The 17,162-nt window shown below is 37.1% G+C and overlaps 1 protein-coding gene across 1 annotated transcript in view; it reads right to left on the bottom strand.

Annotated features, from left to right (window-relative positions):
* nav1a (neuron navigator 1a) overlaps positions 1-17,162 on the bottom strand; it is a 143,067-nt gene that overhangs the window by 123,995 nt on the left and 1,910 nt on the right. The window contains 1 exon segment of the mRNA XM_081386368.1: positions 16,126-16,214. Coding sequence (XP_081242494.1) covers positions 16,126-16,214 — 89 coding nt within the window.

Raw genomic sequence — 17,162 nt, 5'->3', positions numbered from 1 at the left:
GGTTCACTACAATGCTCTGTTATCATAAAACCAACAATGTTTTCACTGCAAGGACATAATCACTAGTAACATTATGTTGTCGGACTTGTGTTGATTTTAAGAAATATTACATTATGAAAACTGATTTAAATGACTATTTTAGAATATCTAGGAGCTTCTGTAAAAAATGTGTTTGCTGCATGTTTATTACTTGTCAGAATCATAAACCGTCTGTAACGGCCATGTAACTGAAGCATCATACCCTTACAAAACTTTCATAATTAATTTGCACATATACAACATGGCAGAGATCTTCCATTCACATACCTAAATTTTGTCAGTCCAGTTGAGTCACACATTCCAAAGATAATTTGCTTTAGAAAGGATAATTCAGTCATCATCTACCCACACTCATGTCACTCAAAACTGAACAAAAGTTAATTTAAATAATTTAGCTGGATTCATTTTTAAAAAAGTAAATATTATTAAAAAGTATTTTTCTTTTTTTTATCTTATCTAATCTGTGGAGCCAAGTTTGCCAGGATTGCCCCTGGTGCCCTATCTTAAAAAAAAAAGAAACTTTGCATGACACTTCAGGCTATAACAAATGTATAGACAATTAGGTTCTGGCTCAGATGTGTCACAGTGAATTACCCCCATGAAAAAAGATTGAGCTTCGGAAAGAACAACCGCCATTCTGTCAGAGGATGGACCTAATTTTTCACCAGCGTTTGGAAGGGCATGTCACAACAGTACGATACACACAAGACCGCACACAGTTCCTTCCTCTGAAGCCGAAAGGGATCTAGCCATGTTTGAATCAATTTTTGAGAGTGCTCTACTTAGTTCTGTCATTTCATCTCAACAAGGCCAAGCTCTACCAAACAGACCATCCAAGTGGAAATAACTGACCTCATACATCTTAGCTCAAGGACAAAGGGTTGATAAAGCAACTCAATCTATCATTCTCTCTGTATTCTTATCAAGTTTGCAAATAAGGCACTACTATTGCACTTAATAACATAAACCCAACTTATGTATCAATATTCATCTATCAGTCAATCAGTAGGCTCAAGTAAGTGCATGCTTTCAGGGTGGTGCATTACCTTATCCATTAATTAATATGCATAATACGTCCGTTTCTTCCTATCATGCACTTAATGCATTAATTCCTGATGTCAACTTAATACTTAATGAGTCAATGAGAAAATCGCTGAACAAAGTCTGTGAAAGTTTCTGAAATATCTTTGCAGTTTATTTGGCGGAAATCCAAAGGGCAAACGGAAATATTCAAATGCAGCAAACAGCTTTAAAGGGAAACAGTGTTGGTGCTACCCTTTAGAGACCGTTATGAACAGTATATAAAAAAAAAACATTTGCATACTACTGGTCAGTCAGACAATTACATTTCTAGCCCTTTTTGAAGACCACAGAAGCATTTAAAAAATACATTATACAACAACAATAATAGATTAATAGTTATAGAATAATAGTTTTTAGAATGTTGCTATGAAGTTGCCATGTTCTGGGTAGTTGCTAAGGTGTTGCTAGGTGGTTGCTTGCTCAAAAAGCCAATCTCAATGATATTCTGGTCTCTAAATATGGCTTGAATCTCTCCTTCAGTGCAAGATTTTTCATCATAGGAAAGTAAACAGCACATGATTTAAAGTATCATTTCATTTTAAAAAACAGTCCAGGACGAATTAGTATTTTCACTGAAAGTGTTAACCTCATTCTAACTTTGTATTTCTAATGTCAGACGTGATTCAAGGAGGCAAACATATCCAAACCAGCAAGCTAGTCCAAAGTTCCTCCCAGTAGAGACATTAATGTCACACCAGATATAAAGTGGAAGGAATAACACACAGAGCTAGATCTGTTCATGGGGAAGCCCTTGCTTATAAACAGCACTCTGTTTTGACCGTGGGCTCAAGATAGCGCACTCACGTAAATTTCACCACAGGTCGCCACCTCGTCTCTTACTTGTGGGGCTCCAACACTGAGCCGACTGTCCTGTGCTGAAGACCCAGACACCATTGCAAAATTGCTGGACAAACTTCAGAGTAACTCAAAATTTAGCTTGAGTCAAACATTCAAAGTCCAATTATATGACCCATTTGTCACTTTGTAACTTTCCAAAGATATTGCTGTATAAGAGTGTCTTGTCAAACGTGTATCAAATGATTGTATGTGGAGGGAGTTTCAAAAACCTTGCCTAAACCTTTAGGCCAATCCTATAAATTATTAAATTGTAAAAATAAAATATTATTATTAGACAAATTAATATTAGCTGTTAAAATACTGTTAAAATATTTTTTTAAATATATTAAATATTAAAAGGAGACATTTTGGAGACATTAATTGTACATTTCTCTACACTGTATTTCGTAAATAAAACATTGGGGTACGTTTTACAAAAAGAAGTATATTGTATTGTATTGTTATGCCTTGCAATCTGTTCTGTAATTTCCCCATAGGGAGAATTAAGACACTGCTACTTAAATAACTCTCCAGAACAAGACTGCACTAGAACCTTTAGAGAGTCATTTTATAAAATTAATTTTGCCATCACCGTTACCATGGCCATAATTGTCCAACATTTCCAAAATATGGAAGCAATATAAACGACAGAGAGAGACAACTTTATAAGGTGATAATATGATGCATTAATTTCATTCAGCTTTAGCCAAAAGTTCTGTCTAAAATTCACATAACACTTAGTTGAATAAATCTCTTTGGCTTAAAAGTAAGCATATCTGTTTACTGTTTTCCAGTTGTTAAACCTTTCTTAAAAAGGAAAAGGTCTATTACTGATGGTTAAACTACACCACACCCGAGTATGACTCAGTCCAAGGGCCGATGTTTCCAAACAAAGCCACAGAGACCAGAGGAACTAGGAGGAAATCCTCTCTACAAGCCAGACTAATGCTGGGCCATAGATTCATGACCTCTACTTCATTGGCTACCTACTCATGTGTTCTCGTATGGCTGTGCGTCAATTCCTGTAATACCCTACACGTACTACTCCCTCACATACTAAACTTCTTTTTATGTCTGTAAAAGATGGTTATTATAGGAAATAGGAAGCACATTTCTCTCTACTGTCCCACTCAGCAGTGTAAAGTGTTAACTGATCATGCTATCTGTTTTCAAATAAACTGCAATGTTCTACTGAATTCAAAAGTACAAGATGACCTTAAAGAAAAACACTCCCGCAGGCTGTCAGGCAATGTTCTGAGCCAAAAAAAATAAATAATAATTTCTCAGACTAGCTGCAAAAAAATCATATTCTATTCTATTCTATTCTGTTCTTATATTATATTATATTATATTATATTATATTATATTATATTATATTATATTATATTATATTATATTATATTATATTATATTATATTATATTATATTATATTATATTATATTATATTATATTATATTATATTATAGGCCCTGAATGGAGTCATATCTGATTATCTTACTTGCTCACGTGTTACACGAACATTTGCATTAGAATGCAATTCTTACTTTGTGATTAGTGCCAAACTATGATGTCTGCTCCCTAAATGAGCACTGCTCACTCAATGGGCTTTATTTTCCAAAGCACTGACACAAAGAAACAAAGCAGGCATTAAATGAGCCGAACACATTATTAAAAATGTCTTAATGTGTGTCCTTGTGCGACTCTTATACAGTTGTTGTCAGGCATAGGTTGCATAGGAATCGCATGACAAAGGAGTAGTAAACAAAATAGTCTTTATAATAACCCATTAACTAAAACCAAAGTCACTTTAGGACAAGTCATTTCACTCGGCGGCCATCTTTGAAACACCTCTCGGGCATGAAAGTGCAGCTCCTATCTCTCTGAATAGGGAAACATCAAATCCTCCAAAACTGTTCGCCAAGCTTACGATTAAATTTGAAATCACCAATGAAATCTGACAACAACTGTTTCTAAATGTTTGAATCATGACAGAAAACAATTTTTTTCAGGCTGGATCAAGCTAATGTGCAGTAGAAGCTCGCGTCTGACTGTTTCTAGGAACCGGAGCTTCTAACGGCAGCTGCAGTGATGCGATGACTTTACCAATCGGCGATTGGCTCTTATTTAGAGGGCGGGACTTATTCCGCCATATTGAGTGACGAGTGACGCGAGTGACGAGAACAATACGAGCCTTGTGTAATTCTATAGTCTTTGCTAAAACACAGGATATCGCTGGAGAATAATGTAACTCAACCACTTGGAATAACATAGACAATGGAAAACAGGAAACTGAAGGCTTAAAGTCTCCCTGTAGTCAATAATTGTATCCCTTAAAGGGGTCATATAATGTCATTTTTGTACAAGCTAATATGATTCTTTAGGGTCTAAATTAAAAGTTTGTAATATACTTTAATTAAAAATTCTCATTAGTATTGTAAGAAAACACTCCTTTTACCTGGTCAAAAACAGCTCTGTTTTCAGCACGCCGTTTCAGTGCATGTGTCTTTAAATGATAATGAGCTTTGCTCACCCCGCCCCTCTGCTCTGTGCGTACACCGTTTGTAACACAATGGGCCCTATTTTAACGATCTGAAACACAAGTGTCAAAGCGCAAAGCGCAAGTAACTTTGTGGGTGGGTCTCGGCGCTGTTGCTATTTTCCCGGCGGGATAAATGACTCTTGCGCCCGGCGCAAATCTAAAATGGGTTGGTCTGAAGTAGCTTCATTATTCATAGGTGTGGTTTGGGCGTAACGTGAAATAAACCAATCAGAGCATCATCTCACATTCCCTTTAAGAGCAGACGCGCTTTTTCCTTGGCGTATTGCTATTATAACGGAGGATTTGCCAGGCGCGCGCCAGGAGCGGTTCACAGCCGAGGAGAGCAACGCTCTCGTCACGGCCGTAAAAGAGAGATAAGTGACATTTGGGATGGAGAAACCCACCCAAATTATCTATCTATCTATCTATCTATCTATCTATCTATCTATCTATCTATCTATCTATCTATCTATCTATCTATCTATCTATCTATCTATCTATCTATCTATCTATCTATCGTTTGTAATAATATGATTTGCAAAAATGAAAACTGCTGCTTCTGTGTAGATTAGAGAATCAAAGTGTATGCGCGTTGTGCACACATACATTATGGTCAAGCATGCGCTCTTAAAATAGCATAATGAACAACGCGCAACGCGCCACTGACTTTAGACTAGGTTTTTTCTGGCCAGTGGCGCAATTGTTTTATGGAACAGTAAAATAGCACCAGGGATTGTTTGCGCCGGAACACGCCTCCTTTTTTGCGCTGAACCGCCCTGGGAGCGCAAGTTCATTCCCTAGTTTAGCGACGTGCTTCTGTGGAGGGAAAAGCGCGCTTTGCGCGGGTGCAAAATAGGAATGAAACATGCATCGGTGTACAAAGTCAATTGCGCTGGGTGCAAGATAGGGCCCAAAAACACAATAACCACAACGCGTCGTTCATTAAAAACGTGGGATTATGAATTATATTGATAACGTCGTACATAGAAAACATGCCATTTTGTACCCTGAGTGTAAAAATAGCCACATTCATCGTGAAGCGTGCAAGCTATTTGCAAAGATTAATATAAAGGTCAATAAAACGTTACACTCACTTCAGTTCTTCTGGAGGTGCAGCAGGAACACGAATAGTTGGTACTGATCCTTTTTTCAGGAGCAGCTTCTTAGCAAATCCAGCTTTATACTGACCCTCGTTTATAAAGCAGTCTGGTGAAATGATTCGCGCAAACATGACAGCATTGACGTTGATCGTGGGGAATATTCCCTTCGAAAACAAACTCAGCCACTGCGTCTTCAGCGGTTCGGATTTAGGAACATCTAAATGACTGCTGTGTTCGTTATTACACCCAAGAATAGAACACCACAATCGTTAGACGCCATTCTACTCAGCACTCCAGCTATCAACAATGAACGCGCCTGTCGGTTCGTGCTATGATTGATAACTCGCTCACGAGGGCGGGTCTGTGTTTGAAACATTGCTGTCAATCAGCCATCGTGGGAGGGGTGTCGATTTTGTGACGTCACAATATGGAACAGCTTGATTTGAGACAGGAGGAAACATATAAGAAGATTTAAAAAAAACACTGGATGGATTTTTATCATTTTATGATGGTTGTGTACAGGCACTGCCAACACACATTTCAGTACAATCAGCTTGTAAAAGTGCATGTACCATTATATGACCCTTTTAAAATTCATCTTTGATCACCAACATTACATATTTAACATTTTTCGCTGAAAAAAATGCCTTCATGCCTAAAAAAGCTTGAATGTAACTCTACACCCTTGCCTCATTTAGTATAAGCGGTTCTATGAATTTGCAAATTAGCCCCGCCTCCACTCACTCACACCAGCTCAGAGATCCACTCGTTGATGATCACACATTGATCTGATTGGTTACAAGGTAGTTTGTGACGTCAGAAACACCAGCGATTTCAAACCGTGTTTTTGAGATCACTTTCTTTGGTTCACTGCAGTTTTAAAGAGAAAATATTCAGCAATGGTGTTGACTTATGAATTTGCACATGGTTTGTCTTAAAGCATATTAAAAACACCACATAGACATATAAACAACATTAAAAGCTTGATTTTCACCACAGGAGAACTTTAAATACATAGGGATCATTGATTGAAATAGAATAGGTGTTAACTAATTAAGAACCATGCAAACTAATTAGCAAATCAGGCAGGCAAAAAAAACGGGAACAGAACACAGAGAAAACGAAACCTAATCAGATTGCATGTGACAGTGGTCTCATGAAATGGAAGCAATGTAAATATCTAAGTTAATGACTAATCACCTCTGTCACTGAAGCATTCTATGTCTTGCTTTAGCAAACGGCGATGTCCCGTCTGTGCAGCTGTTTAATCTCTATCTGTGTCTCTGCCATGGTTGGTTAGCCCCATTTCGTAGGACTAGGATGTATCACTGCAGCGTTATTATCTGATGACCACTGTGATCACTAGTGACTGATTTAAAAGGATGGCTGACCTCTTGTTATCTGACTTGGTGCAATTTAATTTCCAAAGGTTCCAAAAGGGGATTCACATGTGATTCTCAATATAAGAACCATTTTTGGTTCCCCAAAGAACATTTCAGTGAACAGAATAACATTTTTCATAATCTGAAGAACCTTTTTCCTCTTCCTCTTGGAAGAGGTGTTAGTAAGGCCAGCAGGGGGTGCTCACCCTGTGGTCTGTGTCGGTCCTAATGCCCCAGTGTAGTGATGGGGACACTATACTGCCAAAAGAGCACCGCCCTTCGGATGAGACGTTAAACCGAGGTCCTGACTCTCTGTGGTCACTAAAAATCCCAGGATGTCCTTCGAAAAAGAGTAGGGGTGTAACCCCGGCATCCTGGCCAAATTTGCCCAGTGGCCTCTGTCCATCATGGCCTCCTAATCATCCCCACATACTGATTGGCTTCATCACTGTCTCCTCTCCACCAGTAAGCTGGTGTGTGCAGGGCGTTCTGGCGCAATATGGCTGCCGTCGCATCATCCAAGTGGATGCTGCATATTGGTGGTGGTTGAGGAGATTCCCCCATCCATGTAAAGCGCTTTGAGGTCTCAGAAAAAGCGCTATATAAATGTAACGAATTATTATTATAAAAAGTTCCTTTTCTGCAATTCTGTTAAAAAATCTTGTACTTGGAGGTTCTTCCTAGAACCATTGATGCCAGTAAAGAATCTTTATTTAAGAGTGTAGTAATGTGATAAAATCACTCAGATCACCTAAGCGACCACATAGCCAGTGTCGTTATTGTTCATTAAAACTAAAACCATTTTTGTTAATTGAAATAAAGCTGAAATAAAATAAAAATATTACATGGAAAAACCTAAACTTCAACAAAAATGATGCCTTGGCAACTAACTGAATAAAATAAGTTGAAGTTGAAGTACTAAAATGATAAAACTAAAACTAAAAAAACAATATATATATATATATATATATATATATATATATATATATATATATATATATATATATATATATATATATATATATAGGCCTATATATATAGGCTATATATATATATATATACGGTTCTATGAATATTCAAATTAGCCCCGCCTCCACTCACTCACACCAGCTCAGAGATCCACTCGTTGACGATCACACATTGATCTGATTGGTTACAAGGTAGTTTGTGACATCAGAAATACCAGCGATATCAAATATTTAAAAACGATGGAAGCTTGTTTCTGCCACGGAATAAAACTATTTAAAAGATAAAAATTTAATAGCGACTTTTATCTTGCAATTCTGACTTTTTTTTTTTGCAATTGCGAGTTATTAAGTCAGAATATCACAGAATAAAAAATAAAAAAGATAATTGCGACTTTTTATCACGCAATTCTGACTTTATAACTCTAAATTCTGAGAAGAAAAGTCAGTATTGTGTCGCAATTGTCGCAAAGATTCCATAAAACACTAATGACACAAGCAGATTAAAAATAAATAAAATGTAAACTTAAATTGAAATAAAAAAATATAAAAGAGCTGAATTTAAAATATCAATAAATACAATAATAATATATAGATAATACTAAAATAACACTGTGCAAAGTAACGCTCATGGGGTGTGTTTCCCGAACAACGATGTAACTCGCTCCTAAACTACCATAGTACGATGCATCATTGAAGAAATCAACAAGCTAGTCAAGACTGTTTTCCGAAACCATATTGTCCAACGCAATCTCACAGCAATTCGTACGAATTTTACGAGGTGGCTAATTCGTACCAGTTCATACGACCTCACTCGTACGAATTCATACAAGTTTTGCTAAATCATACATATTTTACGAGTTGCCAAATTTGTATGAATTCGTACGAATGACCTACCCCTGACCTCACCCCTACCCATCACTTTGGTTTAGGCATATTGAGAATTAGCCACCTTTTAATCGCACGTACGAATTCGTACGATTTGGTCGTGACATAGCGTTGTATTGTCGCAAATTCGTCGTTCAACCACATTGGTTAATGATGTCATGCAGATGGTGGAGTAATAACTTCTTTAAAATAATCAATTTTGAGATCAAATTAATGCTAGATTTTTTTCAGCATTTGATAATTTATCAATTACTGGCATCTGATGACTAATTCTCATTTCCAGATTCAATCATAGACTTGTTATTACTAGGGTTGGGTATCGGTTGGGTTTTATCCGATACCAGTACCTACTCGGTATTTTTCAAACGGTTCCGGTGCTTAAACGGTTCTTGAAACGGTACTTAACAAAACTAAACCGCACACACTTTATCAAAAATAATACCTCTGTGTGTGTGTGTGTGTGTGTGTGTGTGTGTGTGTGTGTGTGTGTGTGTGTGTGTGTGTGTGTGTTTGATTTTCTGAAAAAGATTTTCTGATTTCTGATTAAATGAAAAATTGTGCCCTTTAAAAGGCTACTGATGTAGCCGAAAACACTTGAGTTAACATCAAAATTTTGTCTTCTCATATTATGACTTTTACAAAACAGAGAAATATCTGACACTGAGCAGAAATATTTAACACACACAGTATAGCCTCATATAAATATACTTGATATTGATATACTTCATACTTGATATGCAAGATTTGCAGTTGGCATTAAAATATTAGACTTATCCGAAGAGGAACACTGGCAGCTGAACTTGAACTTTAGTCAGGCATGTCAGAGGTTTTGGGTTCTAATCCGCATTCGTAGTTTTTTTTTTTTTTTTTTTTTTTTTACGATTATGCTCATCAGTGGTTGTATATCAAGCAGGGACACTTTGTGTCCATTATATTTTGTGATTTCACCAGAATGAATAGATAGGCGTCGTCTAGGGCTTAAAGGGATACTCCACTTTAAAATGAAAATTTTGTCATCATATACTCACCCTCATGTTGTTTTAAACCTGTATGAATTTCTTTCTTCTGCTGAACAGAAAGGAAGATATTTAGAATAATATCAGTAACCAGACAGTATCTGGTCTCATTGACTTCCATAGGCTAGTAGGAAAAAAAAATACTATGGAAGTCAATGAGACCAGAAACTGTCTGGTTACTGATATTATTCTAAATATCTTCCTTTCTGTTCAGCAGAAGAAAGAAATTCATAAAGAATTGAAACAACATGAGGGTGAGTATATGATGACAGAATTTTCATTTTAAAGTGGAGTATTCCTTTAAATCAAACTTCATTCACGCACATATGAAACCCTTGCATACACATAGGCCTACTAAGTAGTCATACATGTATACTGCTGAATGCTCAAACTAATATGAAATGCTCAACATCACATCTAAATTCGCTCACGCACAAACACGCAAACTCTACACACACGAGACGCGCGGAACTTACCGCGCATACTCATCTGAGACGCGAGCACACACACACGCACACACACACACACACAAACTCTCCGCGCACATAATCATATAGACGGCGCCTCATAAATAGATCGATCTCCGCAACGAAGCGCGTGTCGGAGTGACATTGCGGTGGGCGCGAGCCACAAGAGAAAACACTGTATCCGCGCCACTGATCGCAGCGGCAACGAGCACTTTGATCACTTGATTTAAAAAACGCATTTCAGCGCTAGATATCCTCTTATTTAACAAACGAACTAAATTAATGCTCGCTCTGCTGGTTTACTGGAGATGTTTTATTATTGGATCATTCGTGCCGCGAGATGTTTTATAGGGGGCGGTAAAAAACGTCAGGCACCGAAATCAGGCACCGAAAGTTTCGTTCTTATTCGGTCTGGTTACTACCGTTTACGTCGGAACCGGTTACCTATTGGAACCGGGTCTCGGTACCCAACCCTAGTTATTACGCACTAGAGTACGTAGACACATGCGCACTCTTCAAAAACAACGCTTTAAATCTCTTGACAAACTAAAAGACGTAAATATATTCGTAATAAAATATATGTCAGCTTGCTTATTTTGCTGAAGATAAGGATATATACAGTAAGTCAACATGTCATGCAAACAAGAAACTATGTTTCTAACCACGGTCGAGAGCTGTGGTTCAGACCAGACAATTTTGCGATGCTGTTTTGCAGATGTTCGTTGGAACTATAGATTCGGGAAACACCGATTCAATGAACTACGTAGAGAAGGACAGAACTTGTGACCATAGTTGGCTAGCGATGCTTTTGGGAAACGCACCTCAGGCAAATACACAGAACACCCAAGCAACAAAGCAGCACCTTAGTAACTGCATAGCAACACCCTGGCAACCACATAACAAATTGAAATCAAAATGTGAACACATTAATAACCACATCACAAAACCATAGCAATCACCCTTGCATTGTGGGCAGTGACTTGTGCAAACACCACTGTTTTCTTAAGAAAATACAAAAGCCTAGCATGCTAACATTCACACGCTTTTACTAAAACAAGTGTGTATGCCAGCTGAGTATAAGGATACACAGCCACAAATGCACACCATCCATGTTGAGCCCATTACACTCGTCCCTCCCGACATCAAGACAATTAGCATTTATAATGGCTTTAGTTTAGTTTCCTAAGAGCAACTGATTTCCAATGCCCAGTCTCATGTATCAACATGATGTGAGATTCCATTTTAAGAAATGAATGTTCCTCTCTGTTTGTACAAACAGTCCATGTCAGGGTTTATGAGGTGCGCTAAACTTTTCTCAGAGAATCTAAGCTTTGAAACAGGTTCAAAACTGGGATTAAGATCAAGCAAAATAAAGTATATTAAAACAGTGAGCGACTGGGGTGCCAAAACAAACGATTAACAAGCAACAGGGATAATTTCCTCAAATCTGATAGGCTTCTGGGTAAACATGTGTTAATAGGGTTAGCTGACATACATTCATTTTTACAGTATGTATAATGTATGTGTGTGTGTAAAGCAATTTTTGATGCCAATTCACATGCACTCTAGTTCACTGCAGATTCTCAAATTCAGCAGATGAAATATATATTCATGCTGGAGAAGTCAAATCTGAAGAGTCAACTTTAAAAAGAGGCCAGTGCTGATTTGCGATTTGTCTTTCAGCCAGTGGGTCAGATTTTGCCTCCCTCTCCTTGCCATATGCTAAAAATTAATTCGGCCTTGATGCCTGCAATCTGCCAAAAACGTGCAAGCATAAACGCTAAAATCAGGATTTTCTCCCAATTAATTGCCATAAAACCAGATCTGGCAGCTTTTGGTCTTCTATCCTCGAAGCATTTACCAAAGCTGCCATGAGATTTAGGAAAATCCCAAACAAAGGAATTACACTTCATATCTAATGTTAAAATGGAGTTTACATTTGCAAAATAAAAGGTGAAATCCAGGATCAGCTTCTAAAACTGCAAACTTATGCTATGCTATGCTTATGCTAATTCGTTTGGTTAAAGGTGAACGTACAGTATACGGAAATTAAATGGGCATTTTGCATTTTTAATAAAAGTAATGTTCAAATGAGTAAAGAAAGTGGCATTATTCAGAACAAAGTATTAGCATAATGCAGAGTAGGCCTATACACAGAATACTGCCTACTATTTATATTAATAAAATGCATTATGCAACATTCAAAACAGCATTATCCAAAAATGTTGTCACATATTTAATTCAGAGAGTGCCATTCAATTAATGAATGAAAAAAGGCAATGTTAGAAATATAATACTATCTTACTGAATATTGTGCAGTATGCATGGTTTACTACAATTTAAATAATAATTATTATATTAAATGTGGGGGCGGGGGTGTCTTTTAATTGGTCTCTGATCAAAAATCTAATATAGTGAATTTACAAATTTTCTTGCAAAAATGTTATTTTGTCAGATGCTATCAGCTGCTACTATTTAGAAGGTCTCGAGAAGAAACTCGAGAAAAAAAGAAAAGGAAAAACCCAAGGCCAGCTCGTTCTGAACATGAATGGCCATGTTTACATTTTCACCCACTCCAATAGAGTGCTGCAAGAATTATGTATTTGTCTATGCCAAAACCAATTTTAGCATTTTAGCACTTCCAGTTCCATTGTTCTGAAGGGTTTTTGGACTGAAAAAATGTCTGTGGTGAACACAAGTTCAAGATATTTTTCATGTTTCATTCCATTATACTGAAACATTCAGGGAAAATGTTTTTAAATAAAGACTGAAAAAGCTGAAGCCTAGTAATGGTGATGTTGAAGTCATGCAACCTACGTTTAGCTTTTTACATCTGCCGATTGTATTTAAGCTTCAGAAAAGTTTGTGAAGATTATCTTGATGAACAAACCGTGTAAAAATCAAACTTTTGTTGGTCACAGACCTTGTTTTCTGCGATAATCCAAAAGTCAATGGAAAAACCCTATTGGGTTTTAGTGGAGGGGACCAGTGTGATGCTAACGTACAGGTTGGCCTACAAGAATACGTCATTACTGCAGCACTCTATGAAACAACTTATGAAACGGCATTAGCTCTGAATCACTGAAGTTTCAGATGTCTATAAGTTTGTGTTTACTACCTACGGACTGCAAGACACAGTCCATCATGTGATCTCAACATGATGGCTACTGTGGACACTCAATACACTTTTTCTAGGCCTCTTATAAGACTGACACCATTGGCACAAAATAAATACAAACTTCAGATGTAATGCATCAAAGAAGTTCAAGAATCAAAGTGCATGTTTAGTGCAGTTCTCACACCGTGTGTGTGTGTGTGTGTGTGTGTGTGTGTGTGTGTGTGTGTTAGAGTGAGAGAGGGGCACTGTATTATCAGTGTACATTTGAGTGTCAACCATCTGAGGGGAAGGAAGCCGGCAGATGTTGAAATGGGAAAAGTGTAATTCAATCTGCAGATCAGCTTTTGTCGATTCTCAGGGGTGGATCTGATCGCAAACCTGATGAAACCCTTGAGCCCACTCACTATAACACTTACGCTCTCAGATCACTCATCACTAACACACATAACTCACAACACTTAGATCATTCATCGCCAATTCTCTCTCTCTCTCTCTCTCTCTCTCTCTCTCTCTCTCTCTGTCTCTCTCTCTCTTCATTTCTCAATACTCTAGGTTCATAAACACTGTTAACACATTCAATTAATATGTAAATATTAACCAACATATTACAGCATACCAAAAAACACAGGCATAAGTCCCATACACAAATAGAAAAAAAAGAAATATATTTGAAATATATTTTCAGAATATATTTTGGAATATATGTAAATATTTGAAATTGGCCCAATAAATATATTTCACACTTAACATCATATATTTTTTGTTATATTTCAGAATGTATTTCAATGTATTTTTTTTCTGTATGGTTCCCCAAAAGTGTCAAAAATATATGTGGCATATATTCCAAATACATTGAAATATATTCTAAAATATAACAAAAATATATGATGTTAAGTGTGAAATATATTTATTGGGCCAATTTCAAATATTTGCATATATTCCAAAATATATTCTGAAAATATATTTCAAATATATTTCTTTTGTGTATGGGGTTAAACATTCAGGTTAACATTTGGCTCTTTAATTGTTCTTTAGAGTAGATTAATTTTACCAAAGACTCATGAATCATTGTTATGCTTGTTGAGAAATTGCTAGGTGGTTGCTTTAGGCTGTTTTGGGTAAAAGCAACACTTGCTTTCACAAGCTAAAACAAAGGATCTTTGGAGCTTATGTTCTTCTATGGCATCAGACTGTAAACCCCTTTTTGTAACCTTTATATTTAATAGAGTACAGCTGAACTCTCCGTCTGCAGTTGGGGTGGTCTAGCTGGCTTCATGTCTGTCTGAGTGAGGGTCAGAGTAGGCCAGGCTGTCTGTTAGAGCAGTGGGGTGAAGACGGTCTTCGTGAACGCTGCACTCACTCTCTTTGCAGGGAGTGGAAATCCTGCTGCTATCGCTCTCTTCGCCTGCTTTCTCTCACTGTGCCACGCACCCACAGCCACAGGCAACAAGGCACTCAGAGATGGAGAATTAGGCCACAAAGTAGAAGGAAGGACTGATTTAATGCTCTCTGTCCTCAGCTTTCAGGATTCCATTAAACAATCTTCCTTTAGTTCATTCATTCACACCGCAGTTGAACGTGGCTCAAATCTTCCTTCACCACATATTTGGGTTTGAACATCAAAAAATGCTTGGAATTTAAAAAACAAATTCTGGGAAACCCAATCTTTTTTGCTTGCAATGTGAGTAGTGTGAACAGTCAGAAATTCATTAGTGAAATTTCAGAAGTCATGTGTGAAATATTCATTAAAAATATATAATGATGTACATTAGGTCACAACTACAAGGGCGTAGATTGGTTTGAACATGGGGGGGGGGGGGGGGTTGGGGGGGTTGAAGTTTGGGTATGCCTCCTGATATTGTGATCATGGTATAAATGTTGGGGGGGGGGGGATTTGTAATGCATATATTTAAATATTGGGGGGGTTATCTCCCCCCCACCCCCCCCACAAACTATGCCCCTGCACAAATATGACACTTGCTTTTAATGAATTATAAGTTCAAAGGACTTTAATTAAATCTATTGAAGTCAATTGAGTTTATGCTAGTAATTATCATATTATTTGCTCTTATAAATTTTTATAAAAATATTTATATATATAGGCTATACATAAAATATTTAATTACATTAAAAGAAAATGTATCAAAAATAAAAAAATATATATATTCTTGCACCACACTGCTTTTTGCTGTAGTTCTTCAAGCATTTCTTAATGTTTTAATATAAAATAATAAAATAAAAAGGGCAAAAATAAAAGGGCATAAATGTAGTAATAGCACAGTAAAAACATGGTAAAATTCAAAATTTCTAAATGTTTACACATTGATTCAAGTTATGATTGTTTTATGAGATTACGTTCCAACGGGTCTAAACGGACCCGGGAATGCAACAGGTGTATGAAGTTTTTTTTTATGAATTACAAATGTGTTAAGACTGGTGCCTAACACTGATAGTACATTTATTGCACATTTTATTGAGATCTTTGAAATTAGGTGCATGCCAGGCCAGTGTGTTTTATGCATCTGGGACAGTTTAGGAGCATCTCATATTGGTCATATTTAAAAGGTCACCAACACCAACACATCCAGATCACTTTGGCTTTGTGATGTGAATGTAAACTAATAAGACTGTTGGTCATTTTGATTAATATTAAAGCCTATGCAAAATATAGGAGAGTGCAAACAACTCACCAGTATTGAGGTCATCACAGCAGACTTCAATTGAGTCAGAGGAACAGTCGCTGAAGTCATCCAGAGATATGTCTTCCTCAATCTGCCGCCTTTATAAAACAAAATGAAAAGAATAAGACAATTAGACACAGTGCCTTTCCCAGAGCCTCATAACCAAAAACCAGCTCTGCTCCTTGGAAATGTGCAAATATGCAGGTGTTATTTCACTGAAAGCCTAGAAGTTCAGATGTTGCATAATTGGTATTTTACAATCTGAAAATAATCAATGTTCAGTGCTATTTTCAAACAGCAGCTTTGTCACTGTAACGGCTGGTTTATATTCAGTTACTCTAACATGGCAGTGGCCCTGATGCCAGTGTATCCTGTGCCCACCGGGTGTCCACTGCACTGACTCATTAGAGCAGATAATTCTGAGAGTGTTCATGCTGGCAGGAGAAGCTTTTTAACCATCTACTGTGCCCCAGAATTCCCAGCAGGCATACAGAGGGCAAGAGCGACACAGTCTCTGAGAGTGGGACAGAAACTTAAACCGCTTCACTGATTCAGCGCTGGAAAGATTACGAGTGGAAAAGGGGGCTAATCTGTCAGCGTAAGTGATGGCCTGTCATATTGGTCAAAACTGGATGAAATGGGGAGAAAAAGAGTGAAAGAGACAAAAGCGACAGAGAGAGAGAGTGAGCTGGACACAGGTGGCAAGACAGATAGAGGGAAGACAAATTATGCAGCAGCAGAATTGAATTGCTGGAGAAATAACAAACCATGTGATGCAGTGCATGTACAAACCGTTAAAACAAGACAATTTGACAAACAAATTTCGAAAACTGAAATGCTGATCAAAATAAATAAAATAAGTCCCTGATTAAATTTCTTACACACTAGCTAGTTAGAAGGATATCATACATTTTCATTTAAGTTTCTGCAAGATTGGGAATTTCCATTGTTGTTCAAAAAAAAAAAAGAATTTTACTTGACCTGATCATTTTTCTTTTGGACGTTTCACACTTGCAAGTGTTAACTCAGAATCAATTTTAAAAACA

Source organism: Scardinius erythrophthalmus, assembly GCF_964197995.2.
Source record: "Scardinius erythrophthalmus genome assembly, chromosome: 15".
NCBI classification, from domain to species: domain Eukaryota; kingdom Metazoa; phylum Chordata; class Actinopteri; order Cypriniformes; family Leuciscidae; genus Scardinius; species Scardinius erythrophthalmus.
The sequence above is the reverse complement of the archived record's forward strand: the minus strand, read 5'-3'. Positions and strand labels throughout refer to the sequence as shown.